Here is a 17,602-nt window from a genome sequence, read left to right on the forward strand (position 1 = left end):
AGGTCGAATTAAATATTTACCGTCGTTAAACGTAATTCTAAATTTTGACTGTCCACTTACGGATCCAGTAATTGTATGGTCCCATCGCCTTGCTCACTGACACTTAGACACGACTGAGGCTGAAGTCACAGTCAATAATATAGCCTCAACGTAACGCTAACTTCCAGAAGTCCGTTATTTTTAACACAAAAAAGCCCAAATCAAATGAATAAATCAGGAGCAGCAAAGTGTTTATTAGGGGTTTTCATTGCCTCTACAGTCAAGTACTTTCATGTTAAGCAAAATACAACAGACAATATGTTGGAAAACAAGTTTATCATGGTGGTGAAACATCTGTAACCATACCTCACAACTATCTCTTTTCACTTTCAGCTACAAAAACTGTATCAACAGTCATATACAAATATTTTAGCTTATGGCATTTCAACATTGTCGTAAGATTGAAAAGGACAGTATCGGCATGTGTGGACAAAAATCCTCCACATACATTAGAATGATAAGTAACCAGTTTAGTGACTGTCAGTGTAATTACTGCCAGTAATTACAGCATTTGCTGTTGCCTAAAACATTTCAATTTCGCAAAATGAATTGGTCCCTACTACTGAGTAGTTTGAACTGATTCTTTGTTTTAACAAATATAAAGCAGTGTACTTGTCTACAGTTATTTTTTTTTCTTACAAAAGTACATTCAATTCAATTTATTGTGGGTAGGTAGCAATTCTGTGTTAGTTTTTGCTTAACAAACATTCTTACATCAAAAATACAGAAAAATGTGCTAGCAGATTCAGTCCTGGTAAACAGTTGTTAAATAGCTATGATTTGTCCTTCTTGGACATAATAATACAGCAACATCCAAATCGTAATGCATAGAATTCAGACTAGAATATGAGAACCAGTTCATTTCTCCAACTTACAGTTAACTGACTTTCAGTCCCAAACATTGGCATTACTGTTCACAAAGAAAAATCCCAAATATTCCCCCAAAAATGTACACATAATCATCAAATCATCACATATAAGAGCACCAAGAGTTGTATTTGTGTACAGAATAAATTCAACAAAAGCAGGACAGATAACTTGTTTTTAAAATAAAATTGGCCTAGGGGAAAACAAATGTTAATACAACTAAAACATGTAGTTAGGCTAAAGGCAAGAGTTGGCGAGGACATTAAAACATTAAACATTACTATTAAAAAATATTTTCTGACCAAATAAAATTAAAGAATTTTAATGGTCAAACAGAACACACTGCAGTTTTTCAACTGTTGCCGTTTTGTTTCAGTTCCTCTCTCGTACATTGTATCTGTTTATAATTTATAATAATGCTACATAAACAGAGGGACAGGCTTTCAAATTTAAGATGCATCTACCATCACATCAAACCTTCTGAAATCATAGCATAGATACATACTAGAAACTATCATAAATCCCCATAAAATAAGCTGTACTAAGCTGCTAACATTTCAACTTTTACACTGTTCTTCTTATTTCAAGGAGCATTTTATTAAAAAAATGAAAATTCAGTCATTATCTACTCACTCTTCATGCAGATGAAAAGTGAGGTGAAGTTTCTTAGTCCATAAAACATTTCTGGAGCTTCACAACTAAACAGTATTGTGGCACTCCCCAACAACTAAATAAGCTGGAGACTTGTTTAAAATAATAATAATCATAGTAATGATAACAGTAATAATAAAATAGTTCCACACAACAGAAAGAGCTCTGCTGAAGTTGATCTCATCTTTTTGGTTGTTTTTCTTATTTTTTTTAACAAGTCCGCAGTTGCTTCAGTTGTACAGGAGAATGCCGAATTTTCATTTTTGAGCAAAATGTTCCATAAATCTGCCAACATCTTACTATAAATTAGTGGAATTTATTGGAGAATGGATTAGTGTCTAACCCAGAACCATCTAAGCACTAATATGCCGTAATATCATGTTTTACTATCACACACACAAAAAAAACCCCAACATAACAGTTCCAGAGCGTGGTCCAGCCCGCTGGACACTTTGTCAATTGACATGTGACATAATACAAAAAGAGAAATCGGAATTGTAAATGTCAGCATCTTTTGGATTAGTGCTGTTTTAGGGCACACTAAATGCTAAGTGAGACACGCTGGCCCACTTTGTGCCTTCTTTTATCCTATAATTGACCCAATGACTCAGAAACAGTCCCAATACTTTATCAGATCAGATCCTGGGCAAAGTTACGAATGACGCTCAGAGCCCCAAGGTCAAATCCACAGATGCTCAGCAGACCTCTGTCTTCTGTGTCAGCGATGGTGTGTCCAATGGAAGTCAGCCCACACATCACCATCTTGGAATTAGCTCCTGTTTTCTGTTGAGAAAATAAACTTTAAATATATATGTATATTTTCGATTGTTTTTGCAAAAACAATGAATGTGCATATTTGCCCAAAATTGGCCAATAATTCATCTGCCCTTGATGAAAATCCAATTTGGGTCAATGTAATAAAGACAAGATTTTAAGAGGTTCTGGCGACAGTGTTGTGACTCTTTTGGTAGATGGAAATCCCGGGTTCCAAATTGTAGGACTCAGCACCTGATAGATAGATGTGCACTTGTTTTTAGCAACTGCCATGTTATTACAGAAAGTTATCTCTCAGCTGTAACAAAACAGTACGAATAACATGATTTATGACTGTATACTAGAATCAACTGTGTATTAGTCAAATGCAATGTCATTCTGGAAATTGTGATGGCAGAGATCAGCTTGAACATAAATGTGAAAAAGAACCAACCTGGTGTTTGTGTGAGCCTATTCTCTAAAGAAGGGCATTATTTGTTTAAACCCTATCCCCAAGCAGACATGAATGAATGATCATACTTGTCTATGGTTCTTTAGAGACTCCACTGGGCTGGCAGAAAATGTCCACAACGGACTATTGGTCAGAATGATGAACAAGTCCACTGCTTTCCCATTCTCTGTGGCCCAGGTGATGGGAAGGGTGCAGTCTGTGCTCCCACCTGGGATCTGGAACACACAGTGTGGTTGAAAGATCAGAACGATAGCTCAAGAGCAAGGCCTGTTCAGAAGGTTGTAAAATTCTTACTATTCATACTGTATACTGATCAGTAGCTGTGATTAATTTCTTATTCTTTATGCTGTGACATGCCTTACCTTAACCAGTTCAGCTGTTGTTTGTGCCAGAGTCATGTCAGCAGAGACAGTGCATGGAACCAAAGCCCCTTCAGAGTAGGCCAGCACATGCGTGTCTGACTCAGCTCTTGTAAAAATCTGTGCAGGACACAGAGGTCAAAAGAAAGACATCACTATTACAAAACTGCACTGCTCTTCCTACATTTGCCACACAATGCAGCCAAACAAAACAACTACACATGCTACAAGATTCACAGTTCTCTCGACAAATCATCATCGTGATGGCATGTGTCTCGGCTAATAAGTACTGGAGCGCCTGCTGACTATGATAATCACTATGCAGAAGGGATTTCACAGGAATTCTCAGTATGTATAAACAGACCAATTCCTTGACCCAGGCTTTCTCTAAAGATGAGATGGCCCGAGCCCTGCTTACAAATGCAGCTGTTCCAACTGGAGCAAAACTTACCCACACGCTGTGTAGCTATTCATCTTTAGCATAATCTTACCATGGTAATAGTTGCAGCAGCAACAGCAGTGCTGATGGACGTCCCTGGGACAATGCTACTCAGTGATGTGCTCACGTCTACTGCCACTACAAAGCGTTTCCCCACTGGCTCCACATTCTGAGGAGAGTATTGCAACAGTATGTCAGATTAAGTGTTTGCTAATGCTACTGGTTGTTGTCTTCCTAGAAGTTTTGAAAATAAAAAGAACCTACCATAAAACTCTTGTAAAAGGCAGAGTCTATTGCTTTGAGGATGCTGTTGTCTGGTTCCCATTTTCTTTTACCCTGATAGCCTTGGCCTCTTTTGTAGTTTTCAGAAGACAATAGTAGGCTGAAAGGGTGGATTTTTGCCTGGTGGTTTCAAGACAAACATCAAATACTTTAAGACACTGTCTCAGGTTTAATTAGACACAAAATTGTAAATCAATTAGCCAAATCTATTGCTCTTACCTTCTTTAGTGTCGTGTCACACTGGATTCTGTCACACACAGCTTGTGTTTCTGAACTTCCAGGTTCAATAATTTTGTCAGACGTCATCTTACCCAAGAACCTTAACAATGACTGGAGAGGCATTTCCTTCAACAAAGCTCTCCATACCTCCAGAAAAACAAAACATACACAACTTTATCAGATTCAGGCCAAATGGAGCAGTACTACAGTCACACATTTAAACCAAGTTTAAATCTCATGACAACAAAGACGATTTAAAAGCACATACACTAACACTAACGCTAACCTGTTTGGACTTCAGGTGGTCTGTCAGCATTTGTTCCCTCTCCAGTTTGTGTTCCTCAATTAAATTGATGACCTCCGTTTCATCACAACTGTGCTTGACCTTCTCCACTACTTCAAGATACGAAAGCACTTTGGCAACCTCTTCAGAGTTCTCTTTGTCCGAGTAAGCAACCTGAACTTCTTTCCATCCTTTTGTTACATATTTGCAGATCAAGGCAATTGCTGAAACCCCCCCCCCCAAAAAAGAAAAGTCATGTCTCAGGCCTTAAAAGCACATTTTACAGACTCATAGTCAGGACAAGTTTACTGCTGAAGTAACTCTACCCCCTTCAAAAAAAAGAAAAACAACAAAAGGAAAAAAAAAATGTCCTATGAACTCAACAAATGATTTACTGCAAGGCAGGGATATCATTATGCAAGATGGACGATATTTTGTCCATCCCATCTAAACATATAATGTGGGTTTGTTTAAACTCACCTTCATTAGCTGGTTTGGTGTGAGAGAGTCTGAGCAAATCCTGGTGTGACCATCCTTCTCTCTGTTTACATTTGGTCACACCCGCAGCCAGACTCATAGCATCTTGCTCATTGTACCAGTCAGACACTGTTTTCCTCAGGGCACGTCCCCAAATCCCACACTTCATCCCCTCTTTCAGTTCCTTCTTGTTCTGAATGAAAGAAAACAGGTGGGCAGGGTCCCGACAAACTTCCTTCACGGCTTTAAACGCTGCCTGTCTCGTCTTCAGCTCTGAGTGCTGGGAGCACAAAGCTAAGGCAAAAAAGGAGGGGCCGAGTCTGACAGCTCGCCCATCCTGAGCAAACCTTTTTATCTCCTCCACCACCTCAGCACCTCGACCCTCCTGCAGCAGGGAGAGCAGAGCTCCAGCACTTTCCATGCTGACATGACCCTCTTCTCTGGCAGTGTATACATCTCCCTCTGAGCCATAGCACAGGAAGCGGCACAGTCTGGCCTTGTCGCTGACCTCCCATGGACAACCACCTCCTGTTGAATTCTGGGTGTGGTTGCTCGACAAAAATATCGTAGCACTTACTGATGGCTCCATTGTAACACCCAAGAGGGCCTGAAACAAAGTGATGAGAAGGGATTTCAATTTTTATATTCACCGGCAACAATCACTGGTTGATACTTAAGGAACCCTTTAAACTTGGCGGCATATCAGATCAAAGTGATCCTGATCAAAATAGTCAGGGGATACACGTATCAATCATAGTTCAGACTTAATGGATTCTCCGTGATTAATGGCCAGACTGACAGCCCTCATTAACACAGCATAACGCTAACTTGACGAGCAACATTACTTATTACCTCAGTGCACCGACAGAAATAACTCAAAGCCGATTACAGGACATGATGATACACATGAGACAGATACGCTGAGGGGATGGCAAAAACCCGAACTGCTAACTAGCTAGTCAACATTAACTAAGTAAGCTAACGTTACCAGTTCAGGTCTGCTAACTTAGTTAAGCTATTTAAGAAGGGCAGTCTGTGCGATGCGAAGTTAGTTAACGTCAGCCTATTTAAATAATGTTATATTCGTGGTAAACAGGTACCCAGCTAGTCATGTAATACAAAAACACCCAACCCACTCCTGTTGTTTATCAGCTGCAGCTCTATGGGAGTGTTCGCCACCCGGTCTCGTCTAACCACACAAAGTTTGAGCTTTACATCTGAGCTTTCTCCCCGTCGGGCACCGGAAAGCTAGGCTAGGCGGCTTGATGAAGCTCGCCTCGGATGGACAGCTGACTACCTAGCGACGTTAATGTTAACTGCACTGAGGTGGCTTATAAATGCAGACATATGAGGTTTGACAATCAAGACATTTCGGTCAAAAATTACATGGCATATAACGATACATGAACTTACCACAATATATTCGCACAGTGCTCAAGTTTTTGATGTAGCTAGATGGACAGAGGCCTCCCCACTGACCGTCAGTGAGATAACTCGGGGCGGGGCTGCAATGGATGTTGGGATACAGAGTCCCATCACACACTGCTCAGACAGGCAGGCTACTCCTCCCTCCCACACTGTACGGCCTGATTTTACTAGTTGTAGCATATAAGCTATCTGGAGTTCTCTTTACGTTTGGCTTACAGCAGTAGCTCGTATAATATTGATTTTACTTTTGCTTACAAGCCCCCATCCAGAGTAGCAATAAGTATGCATTTGCAATTAAAAGTATCAATACCAGAGAATGAAAATACTCAAAATAAAAGAAGTCCTGCATTCAAACTTATACTTCTAAAGTACATAAGTATTACGAGCAAAATGTATGTAGAATATCAAATGAAAGTAACACTTGTGCAAAATGCCCCCCTTCCATAATACTGAATTAAGGGGGTCTTCAAGTTCCTAGAAGATCATATATTTTTTAACCTTATGAGATAGGATTTTCCATTTATTGTTACATTTATTATCGTGTGCAACAAGATAAAAGATCATTTTGGGCGGATTTCAGGAGTTCTCCCATTTATGACTTTACGACTTATGACTCGATATTTAATTATGAGTATATGATGATCCTCACAAAAATCCTAACATAGCTGCACACAGCTTCAACCTGAAAAGGTCTAATCTGCAACATAACTGATGAATCTATAGCAATTCATTGTATTGCTCATCATATGTTTTGTATATAAAGTCAGCAGTTACATTGATGTAGTGAAGTAAAAAATACACTATTTACCTCTGAAATGTAGTGTAGTTATTCATTTGGCCCAAATACAGCCGCTGTTCTCTTACGTCCTTCTACCCCAATGTTTACTTGCACTCCTGAATCTCTCATTTCATTGTTTCTTCCATAGTCAAAATTGAAACACCAGTGGGACAGAACATGCAGTAACACGGCTGATACTGAGTGCTGACGCAGTGCTCTTCATGAGGACTGTCTGGCCTTTGACACCATGAAACTTGTGACTTTGGCATCCATCCTGTAAATGTAATTTCCATTTTCAAGGACGAGGCCTGGCTGTGACTACCAGTAGGTCTTTTTGAATATTGATATTTTATATGTGTCACAGAGGGTGTAAATTATAAAATGAATGATGGCTGATTTCGATTTAGCTGCTTCAGTTTCAGGGTCCTGGTATTATGCATGCTGGCAGACTGTTGCACTGCACTTACAAGGACAGTTAAGTAGAACAGAAACAGCATTAATGTTATTGGTAACACCTGTGATTTTCTTGCTATGCCTAATAGTTTAAGCATGAGCGGAAACAGTTTGTTTCGCAATTTTAGATTTCTACAAATGAGAGTTTTGTGTTACTAAGTCAAAGAACATTTTTAATTGAAATATCAGGATAACTTGAAATGACAAGAGAAAGGCAAACAGAATCACCAATTTGACTGGTTTCATTACACTATTCACCACAGGGCATTGCATGAAAGTGAAATTCTTTTTCATTAATAATCTGACAATAATAATAATAATACATTTACTGAAGCTTATTTCAGCCATATTAAACCCCTCTGCCAAATAATGACCTAAGTTGCTTATTTGTGAGAACTGGTGAGGACCAGCTCAGATGAAGCCTTACATCCTGTTAGTGGTTTTCTGGTCAGCATTAGCGTCTGATAGCAAGTGAAGAGCAGTAAAGGAGTTCATAAATAATCACCTAGCCTACACAAATAATAGTAATAGGTATCATTATCATTTTCACCTTCACCTTCATAACCTATTTTTCTGCAAATATACCAGTATCTCATCTTTGATCATAAGTTTTTTCAGTCACCACTGGGTGGCAGAAGCACATCAGCTGTGCAGAGATGCATTTCCATGACACCCATGACAGCCCAGATACTGCTGTTATTAAGTTCTGTTCTTGAGTTAAGTTGAGTTCTTGAACTTGAAAATTTGCAAGAATTTGCCACAGAATAAAGGGCCTAATATTCCAATCCCTAATAATGCATATATACCAAAACCATTTACATTTTTATAAATATTGTGACTCACCAAATACACAGCAGACCTGGAGTCCTACACACTTGCACTTGTATAGAACCATGAATATCGGGGACAATATAAGGTTTACATTCGAGACATTGGATGTCTCAGCCAGAAGCACCACAGGATTGAAAAAAAAAAAAAACCCCAAAAAACAACACAGTTAGGTTTGGTGATGTCCAGTGTTCACTGTGCACCAGATGGCAATATGTTAACATCTGCCTGCAGTATGTTATGTCCATTGTGTTTTGTCAGTTATGTTGTTGAGGTGACATTTTGAGGGAAGGGGAAGTGCCTTCACAGTGTTGGTCAAAAGCATTTCCTGAGCCTGTGTTGCTGCAGCACATTACGCCATCGACATGCATGAGGTTGAAGCTAAAACCTATCCCAGCAAGCCAGGGTTCACCCTGGACTGACAGTCACAGGGCTGACACACAAAGACAGGCAACCACTCACTCACACACTCACATTTAGGGGCAATGTAGAATAGCTAATTAACCTAATGTGCATGTTTTTGGGATTGTGGGAGGAAGCCGGAGTACCCAGAGAAAACCCAGGCAGGCACAGGGAGAACATGCAGACTCTGCACAGAAGGGGCCAGACCTGGACTCAAACCTGGAACATTCTTGCTGTGAGGTGACAGTGCTAACCACTGCTCCCCCTTTTCACCTTCAAGGCCTTGCTATGCTTCCCAAGGCCTCTTGGTTGAGAAGTGGCACTAAATAGGGCTTTGTATTGCTCAGATTGAATAAAACGTGGGAAGGCGCCATTCTCCATCAGGCTGTAGATTTTTCTCTGTGCCACAACAAAACATGATGGACTTGCTTGCTGGAGGCTCAGCCTGATGCTCTCTCTTGTGTGGAAATCTAGATTTACCTGCAAAGACATGTTAAACAATACACAGCAAAGATAACTGAACATGCTGTTTCAGACTAGGCATACACGGTATGTGCAGCCACCTGCATCCTTACCGCAGTCTGAAAGTAAATATTTAAAACACTGGTGGTTGTGGTTTGTCTGTAGTACATGATACAGGTAAGTGTTTTTTGCTTATTTTTGGAATCTATCTCCTTGAACCCTTTTTCTTGAAAACCACCAAAACAAAAGGCTAGTGGAGATTGTTTTACCTGTTTGGGTGAGTCAGGCCTGATGAACTCCTCATAAATACTTGCTGCTCTCCTTCTTAACTCCTCTGGACTGTCAAAAGTTTTGAACTCTTGACAAGCAAGCCAGAAGTCCATATTCTCCTCACTGAACTCTGATTTCAGAAAGTCCCGAAAGAATGCTTGTTCACCTTTTACACAAAGAAACATAACTTCGTTTTTAAGAAAACAGTAACCAACCATGATATTAGTTTTGTAAGGTTTGAAAGAGGATGAAAATTACATTTCTGGGAAAGGAATGTCTCAAGAGATTTTGCCTGTAAGCCTATTTCATTTGTTTCCTGTCTGTAGATGGAGGAAAGAGGAGATATTTGGATTTGTTAACATTCTGAAGAAAACATTATACACCACAACATTAACATGAAGTATGATTAAATTGAAAATAAAATACCTGCTGGTTTTACTCCATGATAATGGACTCTGGATGAAGTTATGTATTCTGGACTTCCATGCATTATGTCTATGAAGAGAGGATAACAGTAGAAATATTAAGAAAGTCCCAAGTACATAAAACAAACAACCTTCAAAATAAACCTCACTGCACTGCAAAAGAAACATACTATACTCACATTCTTTTTGTATCCCTGAGGTCCAGAGATGTCCTAGAAAGCCCATTCATTGTTGAATTCAAATAACTCTGCCTCCTTTCCAAACTATAATTTAACAGCATCTCTGTTGTTGCTCTGGATCCTCAGAAGAATTTTTTAGAGGTTTCAGTCAGATTTCCAACCTCATAGTGTATCACTTGATCCAGACTGCCTCCTCTTACTGATGAGGGTCAAAGCCAGTCTGGAATCTGACTGTGATGTTAAGGCATGCTGTTACTCCCTGAGATCACTGGATCTCAGCACTGTATTTCTCCTCTGTATCTTTCTATCTTTAACCTCTATGGACACGCAGGCTGATTGTTACGTAATTAGAATGAGGCACATGAATACTCAAAGTGCGTCAAAACGTTTGCTGTTCCTTAACGTATCGCAACCCCCACTGCAGTTACAAGCATTGCATAGGCTGTTTAACTCACCATGCAAGTCTGTGCTATTCTTAGTCACAGGTCAATAAGTCATGAGTTTCTTTCTTTTTCCTTTTCTTCCCTATGTCTGTGTTTCCTAGTTTCTGGATTGCTCTCCACCCCACTTTCTCTGTTAGCTCTTAATTTTTTGGTATGTTTTTAATTTTACCTTCTTTAAAATTATGTTAATTTTATGATATTTCTACTTCTAATTCAAACTGACATTTGTTACAATCTGCATAAAACCCAGGGGGCACAGGGGGACGCAACACTTCCATCCTGACAAAATATGATTTGCCACCCTCCAAAATTTTATTCAATAACATTTTTTAAAGTGTCAAAAGGCTGAGACCCCCTACCCCTTGCTTCACAATGATTTGATCCACTTCCCCCAAACTCAGCACTCAGTCGGTGGTTTAAAGACCTAGTTTGTAATTTTCATCCCACAACGACAGTAATATCATGTGGATGCCAAGCAATTGATGATACCGTGTTTGCCACCTCGGGAAGCACAGTGGAGCAGTGGTTAGCACTGTCGCCTCACAACAAGAGGGTTCTGGGTACGAGTCCCAGTCTGAGCCCTTCTGTGCAGAATTTGCATGTTCTCCCTGTGCCTGCGTGGGTTTTCTCCGGGTACTCCGGCTTCCTCCCACAGTACCAAAAACATGCACATTAGGTTAACTGGCTACTTTACATTGCCCCTTGGTGTGAGCATGTGAACATGTGTGTCTGTCGGCCTGCTATTGACTGGCGACCAGTCTCCTTCGACGCTGACAGATATGCAGTATAGAAAATGGATGGACGTTTGCCATTTTATTTGAACACATTTTAAAATTATTACCTCATACAAAGTACAACTGAGGCTGATGGGATTGTCATTAGTTTTGAGTTTATTTAATAATTCTGACTTGCTAGAGATAATGAATGTTTGTGCCAAATTTCATAGCAATCCATCAAAAACATGTTTTATGATGTCAGTCTGGTGGTGTCTCGTGATGAAAGTCAACAACAAAGTCTTTAGCATACATCGTCTGGAACAATGAATGTCTGGACAAAACCTAATGGCAAACAAGTCATAGTAGCAACCAACAGTCCAAAAGATGAGATTTTCTTTCCTACAGCCTGACTCATAAAGCTGACAGTGTTTTGGTCACAGTTTTTCAGCAAACTGAAGCAACTGAAGCAGCAAACTGAAAAACTACAACCTTAATTTTGGCTAATGATGATTATAGAACTCTAGAAATCTGAAAGTGACAGTAACTTCCTTTTACTTCCAAGCTTGTGTTTAGTATGATCATAATGCAGGCGTGGAAAGACTGTTCTATTAATAGGCTTTGAATGTGGGCTTCACAGTGAATGGCACGTCAGTGAGTGAGCTAGTACCACACAAACCAAAGAAAAACTGGCCTGGATTATTGAACTTAAACTTCTGAAACTAAGACTTGATGCACATGAATCAGTGTGTGGCTTGCGGGAGCAGACTGGGCTGTGTTAACCAGGACTTCGTTTTGAGAAGCACCTTCATATTCATCCAAAAGTGAGCTGAAAGTGAATGAGACCAAAGATTTGTCACATTTTAAAATGTCTCTCTTTTGCTCTTATATGTGTATAAAAATATACATCTTAATAATTGATTCAAGTATTAAATCTCAAAACCTTTTTTCCTAAAGCAAGTGAAAGTATGGGAGAAAATATGGGGTTGCAAAAATGAAAAACGTATGAGTTATTGGTAAAGTTTTGTAGGGCACACAATTCATTATGGTTGGTGGTGAGGAAATACTGTAAAGACAGACAGAGCAGAAGACCAAAACAGAATATCTAGGTCTTCTTTTGTATGAGTGTTACACCATAACCTACATAAAACCAGAGTAATCAGTTTTATTTAGGCCACAAGGGACCAGAATATGCAACAAACCTGTTTTTGATGTATGAATAAAACTTAGAGTAGGTCAGCATCATCTTTAACCACTGCCATCATCATTTTAAGCTTTTGTAGACTTTGTGACACACATAATTCAGCAAAATTTTACAGCATATAAAACTGTGTTGTTATGAATTAAGAGGTTATATAACCCTTATTATACTGTGAATCCAAATATAGAGCCTAGATTTGCATGATAGGCTTTGAGAGTTGTTGTCACTGTGGTATATTTTTGATCACATATGAGTTTTTACATAATACAGCTCTGGCAGCCAGAATCAAGGTTGAAAAAAGTTTTACAACTTTCCATTTGGCAGTTCACATCAGGACAGTGTGGGAGCTCAGTGGTTAACAGGAAGCTGTACTACTGGGTTCTTGAAATGACTGTTAACATGTACGGTCAAGTGGATTTTCCCCTTTATGCTTTGGCTTCTTCTTAGGACCTGCAAGTTGCATGGAGTGGAGACTCTGTATTTTCAGGTTGTTTCCCTCTCCTCTAACTGATGCATGCTGGGATAGATTTAAACACATCACACACTAATATTTTGTTGTTTGCCCTATTTTCATTTTAAACAGAAAATGATAATATGGAAAGTCCTCTCTTGCTTTTTAGCACTGACTCTAGGCCTGGTAATGTTTTGGCATTATTTGGCTTTTTGGCCCCGACTGAAATATCTCAGCTGGATCGACTGCCGTGAAATTTACTGGACATTTATGGTCTCCAGAGGATGAATCCACCTTACTTTGCTGACCCCTTTTGCTCAGTACTGCCAGCAGGTTGACATTTTGGGGTTTTAGTGAAACATCTTGGTTTATGAGACTATAAACCATTGGTTTTTGTGTGGCAGTTTGTGTTTTGTGTTAATTGGCAAATATTAACATGTTTACATGCTAGACTAAGATGGTGAACACTGTAAAATCAGTGACCATCATTTAGCACTGTAACTGTGAGTGTGTTGGAATACTGATGTTAGCATTTAGCTCAAAGCATTGCAGCCCTGAAGTACAAGTCATGCCAGTGCAACCTCACAGAGCCACTAGCATGGCTATAAACTCTTCCAGTATGTGCTGCTTTGCTATAATGAACCCTTTGTGAGTCCAGTCATCTTTTTGTTTGTTCTTTCAGGTACTTTCTTTCAGTTTTTTGTATTAGAGTACTGTATATACTGATGTGTTCAAATGGTAAGAATCAGTCTGTTTTGATCTTCTTGGGATCTATAGTGATGGATTATTTTTCATCTCACGTTTGACTGAAAGAGATTTTTATCAGGAGAAAATATTTCCACATTGGAACATTTCTCACCTGTCTCTGAAATGAACCTGAAACAAAGCCTGCTTTGTTGAACTGGTCAAGCAGCATCACACGGCAATCCAATGACTTCCTATATACAGACCATGTGGTTACAAAAGGATGACTTCTGTCTCATGACACATATCACTGAAACTAAACCTATGACTTTCGTTCTCAATGACTGAGGGGTATATGGCATAGATGCTAGTCTTTTGCATGAGTGATTTATAGATATGTCTCATGCATTGCGTGACAGTTCAGACATCCTGTGTCGTAGATGCGATCTTAATTTTTGTTGTTTTTTAAAGCTTTGCGCACTCATATGACTAATCTATTGCAGGATCACCATGTTACTAATAAACAGAGCAGGGCAAAAAAGGAAATGATGACCAGACAAGCATGACCTGAATGAAAAATTAACAGGATGTTCACATCATGGTGAAAGCTCTTTTGGCAAAAATGCAAAATTACTTTGTTGACTTTTTACTGACTCTCTTTTTTAGCACTCTCTAAATGCAAGAAAGAGTCTCAGGAGGCATTATTGCCTGTGTATGTACATCTGTCTTTGTGTGTATGTATGCTCACGCAAACACAGTTATGCACAAGTGAGATTAAAGAGGATGTGGTTGAGAAATTGGGTCTTAACACTTCTCCCCAATTATTGTAACCTTTAGCAGAGTGATACTTGATGAATTCCCACAGATACACTTCCCTTCTGGTCTTTTTTTTGCGATCTCGTTGTAAATGTAGTTTCAGTTTTAAACTGAAACACTTTATGAGGGTCACGTCTTATTGTCGTAATAATAAATGGAAAGACTGAATGGTAAAAGAAAAGCTGAATAAATGGTGGGAAGGGCTTGAAGAATATTCAAAGGAATGAACGGCCAATGACACATGAAGGCTGATGTGAGAACAGATGCTGCGTAGGTTGGAGCATTATGGGTCTTAATATAACCCTCACTGTGGTGTCAGTTTAATCCCACTGATCTGCATTACAACCTCATTCTGTGCAGCTGGACACAGTTTAAATGCACAAAACTTTTTTCTTATTTTATGAGACTTTTTGGCATTGTAAACAAATGAGATATTCGCTTTAGAGGTTAGAGGTTATGGTAGTTGGATTTTGAGCTTTAGAGGTTATGGTAGGCAAGGCTATGAGCTTTAAAGATTATGGTAGGTGGATTTTGTTTCCTTTGGACATGGTTCACTCTTTTCAGTCTTTGTGCTAAGCTATATAAACTGACTGCTGGATGTAGCTTCATACTGACCATACAAATATGATACTGGTAGGGTTGTCATCTAACTCTCAGCAACAAAAGATAAGCATATTTCCTAAATTATTTGAGAAAACTGTTCCTTTAAGTAAAGTAATCTATAGACATAACAAGCGCTGTGCACTGTACAGTACTGGAGGAGCTGAGCTGCTTGAGGCATTTCTGAACCCACAGAGCCCACTTTATGGTCAGTATGGTAACAGTGAGTGAAAGTAGAAGAAATGAATGAAAGAATGAATGGATGAATGAACTGGTGACTAAGTTGCTTCCAGGATTCTTAAGGTGATACATACCAAGTGGTGGGAACATTTGTAGCTGTTTGCTTGTATGATAAGAACAGATTTTGGTCATTATTGCACTGTACATTCAAAATCATTTGTTTTATACAGATCTCAATGTAAATTGTGTATTTTGTTTATTAAATATGTACAAATTAATCTTAACATTCACGTTCATAATGCTTTCACAATTTGTGGAATACATTTCAACATATAGCTTATGACAGATTGTTATAGTTGTGACATATCTGTTATTTCGGTGTGACAGCAATGATGTCAGAAAGTAAAACTTCTAAATACATAACGCTGCACATAAAAAAAAACAAAAACCTCACATCTGGAAAGCATCTACTTTTCTGTTGGTTTAGTAAGACAACAAAGATGGTGTGCAAATGTAGATACAAGCTTAAGCACTTGCATGTTCGGTGGAAGGTGTTGTTTGCACCACATACACTTCCTGGCGTCTCTCACAGAAAGTCCCCAGCATTTTCATGACACAACTGAAGCATCTCTGGGAAGTTTTACAATGGCTATCACAGTATCTACTGCTGATTCATGTACAACTGTAGCCATTTCCTCGCTTCGACCCATCTTTTGCCATTATACCAGCTGGTTTTGAACAAACCCTCTTCAGGTGTTTTACAAATTAGCTGCATGACTTTACTCCTCTATAACACGATCCTATTTTGCCATGGCCAACTCCAAAGCATGTCTTCTCCAACTCAGAAGGAAAGCGTGACTATGCTGGAAATGAGTTTCTGGTGCCTCTGGTGTTAAGGAATTCCCACCAGTGGTCCCTGGACGGCACACAACACAGCTTCTCTCAGGTAGTCCAACACTGGGCTCAGCTTCACAGTCCAACATCTACAAACATTTTCGTGTATCTGTGTTCTTTACATCTTTACTGATTCTGATATGGAGTCCAGTAGAGCCCGATAGATGTCAGACCTGAGGAAACGTGGATAAGAGTCCTTCTCCATTAGGCTGTAGACGATCCTCTGGGCGTCGTCAAAGCACAATGTGGTCGGCGTCTTGATGTTCCGCCTAATCGAATCTCTCGTCTTGTGATCAATGTTGATCTGGGAGCAAAGGGAAAATGATAATGTTATAAGCAGAAGTAAATGTGGTACGTATTGTGAGAACCATAAATCCATCTGCATTATAAGAAACCTCTGTTCGTACCTCTCTCACAGCCTCAACTTGGATGTAGCGTTTGAAGATCTTTTTGGCCCTTGATGACATCCTGAAGGAAGACTTAATCTTCTTATAGTCCTCACACACCAGCCAAAACTCGATGTTTTCATCACTGAACTCTGACTTCAAGAAAGCCTGGAATATCTTCATGCCATCTAAACAGCAATGAAAAATGAGCCGCAGTTAGCCAATGTTGAGAAGAACACCGGCTATGAAACTTGTCCATCGGACTATTTAACTTACATTTGGACGACAGAAGTCTCTCCAGTGAGTGTGACCACTGGGACATCTCTTCTAAACAAAGCCTGCAAAAGTGGGGTGCAGTGTCACTCACACATGTCACAAGCATGTCAACAGTTTAGATTTTCAGTTTTCACCGGAGAGGTTTTCTTCACTTACCCCTTCGTGTTAGGCGGTTGAGACAATCTAAGCCGACATTTCAGGTTTTCTCCCCTAGTTAGCAAAAGACACACAAAACAACAAGGCTTAGTTCACTGACATGTTCTTTCTTATATGAAAAACTAGCTTGATCAGGAGTATCACCAAAAGCAGATATAGTGTAACAATTATGAAAAAATACTTACTTTTCCTTTCGGCTCTTCTTCTTGTCGGCATCCATGTTGAAGTGCTGCAGCTCCCTTGGTTGTGATGTGATGAGACTTGGCATCGCACTGATGTTGTAAACTTATGTGACTTTGTACTGGGTTGCTGGATTGTGAGATCTGCTGCTGCCACTGTGTCTGTTTGATGAACTCACTTAGTGTCAGCTTTTATATGTACAACAGACGTCTGAAATATGGCCGGTGAGTAGCGTCACAACATCATACTGAACTAACCGCAGAAAAAGAGGAAGCGGGGAATGACGCAAACCTGCACACACTGCATATAGTTGTCTGTCTGTACTGTAAGTGCATTGTTAATTGTTTGGTTTTAAGTCTGGGGATGCAAATGGTATAGTGGAAATTTCTGCAGCAGATAGGCAAATGCCTTATTCTCTGTTCCAGTCTGCCTAAAGAACAAATACTACTGTTTCAGGTTTTGGAAACATTTGTGAACTAAATGTTGTGGCTTTCTTAGCACTTACACAGTGTACTGCAATCAGTAGGTAGATATACTATGTGGATAAAAGTATCCA

At 39.5% G+C, this 17,602-nt stretch overlaps 3 protein-coding genes across 3 annotated transcripts; all 3 read right to left on the bottom strand.

Annotated features, from left to right (window-relative positions):
* Positions 1-213: 213 nt before the first annotated feature.
* ro60 (Ro60, Y RNA binding protein) lies at positions 214-6,410 on the bottom strand. The gene is made up of 9 exons (XM_046408059.1): positions 6,255-6,410; positions 4,845-5,448; positions 4,368-4,588; positions 4,082-4,228; positions 3,845-3,982; positions 3,633-3,749; positions 3,145-3,261; positions 2,851-2,997; positions 214-2,340 (listed from the first exon to the last, which is right to left on the bottom strand). The coding sequence occupies exons 2-9, from the start codon at positions 5,428-5,430 to the stop codon at positions 2,188-2,190; spliced, it is 1,626 nt and encodes a 541-aa protein (XP_046264015.1). The 5' UTR covers positions 5,431-5,448; positions 6,255-6,410; the 3' UTR covers positions 214-2,187.
* A 2,502-nt stretch (positions 6,411-8,912) lies between these two features.
* On the bottom strand, positions 8,913-10,365 carry LOC124069754 (regulator of G-protein signaling 21-like). Its single transcript, XM_046409168.1, has 4 exons — positions 9,889-10,365; positions 9,721-9,782; positions 9,462-9,628; positions 8,913-9,210 (listed from the first exon to the last, which is right to left on the bottom strand). The coding sequence occupies exons 1-4, from the start codon at positions 10,110-10,112 to the stop codon at positions 8,980-8,982; spliced, it is 684 nt and encodes a 227-aa protein (XP_046265124.1). The 5' UTR covers positions 10,113-10,365; the 3' UTR covers positions 8,913-8,979.
* A 5,028-nt stretch (positions 10,366-15,393) lies between these two features.
* LOC124069951 (regulator of G-protein signaling 13-like) lies at positions 15,394-17,242 on the bottom strand. The gene is made up of 5 exons (XM_046409494.1): positions 17,052-17,242; positions 16,867-16,920; positions 16,711-16,772; positions 16,456-16,622; positions 15,394-16,352 (listed from the first exon to the last, which is right to left on the bottom strand). The coding sequence occupies exons 1-5, from the start codon at positions 17,132-17,134 to the stop codon at positions 16,167-16,169; spliced, it is 552 nt and encodes a 183-aa protein (XP_046265450.1). The 5' UTR covers positions 17,135-17,242; the 3' UTR covers positions 15,394-16,166.
* Positions 17,243-17,602: the final 360 nt, after the last annotated feature.

The sequence above is a fragment of the Scatophagus argus genome, chromosome 13 (assembly GCF_020382885.2).
Source record: "Scatophagus argus isolate fScaArg1 chromosome 13, fScaArg1.pri, whole genome shotgun sequence".
In the NCBI taxonomy this organism is placed as follows: domain Eukaryota; kingdom Metazoa; phylum Chordata; class Actinopteri; family Scatophagidae; genus Scatophagus; species Scatophagus argus.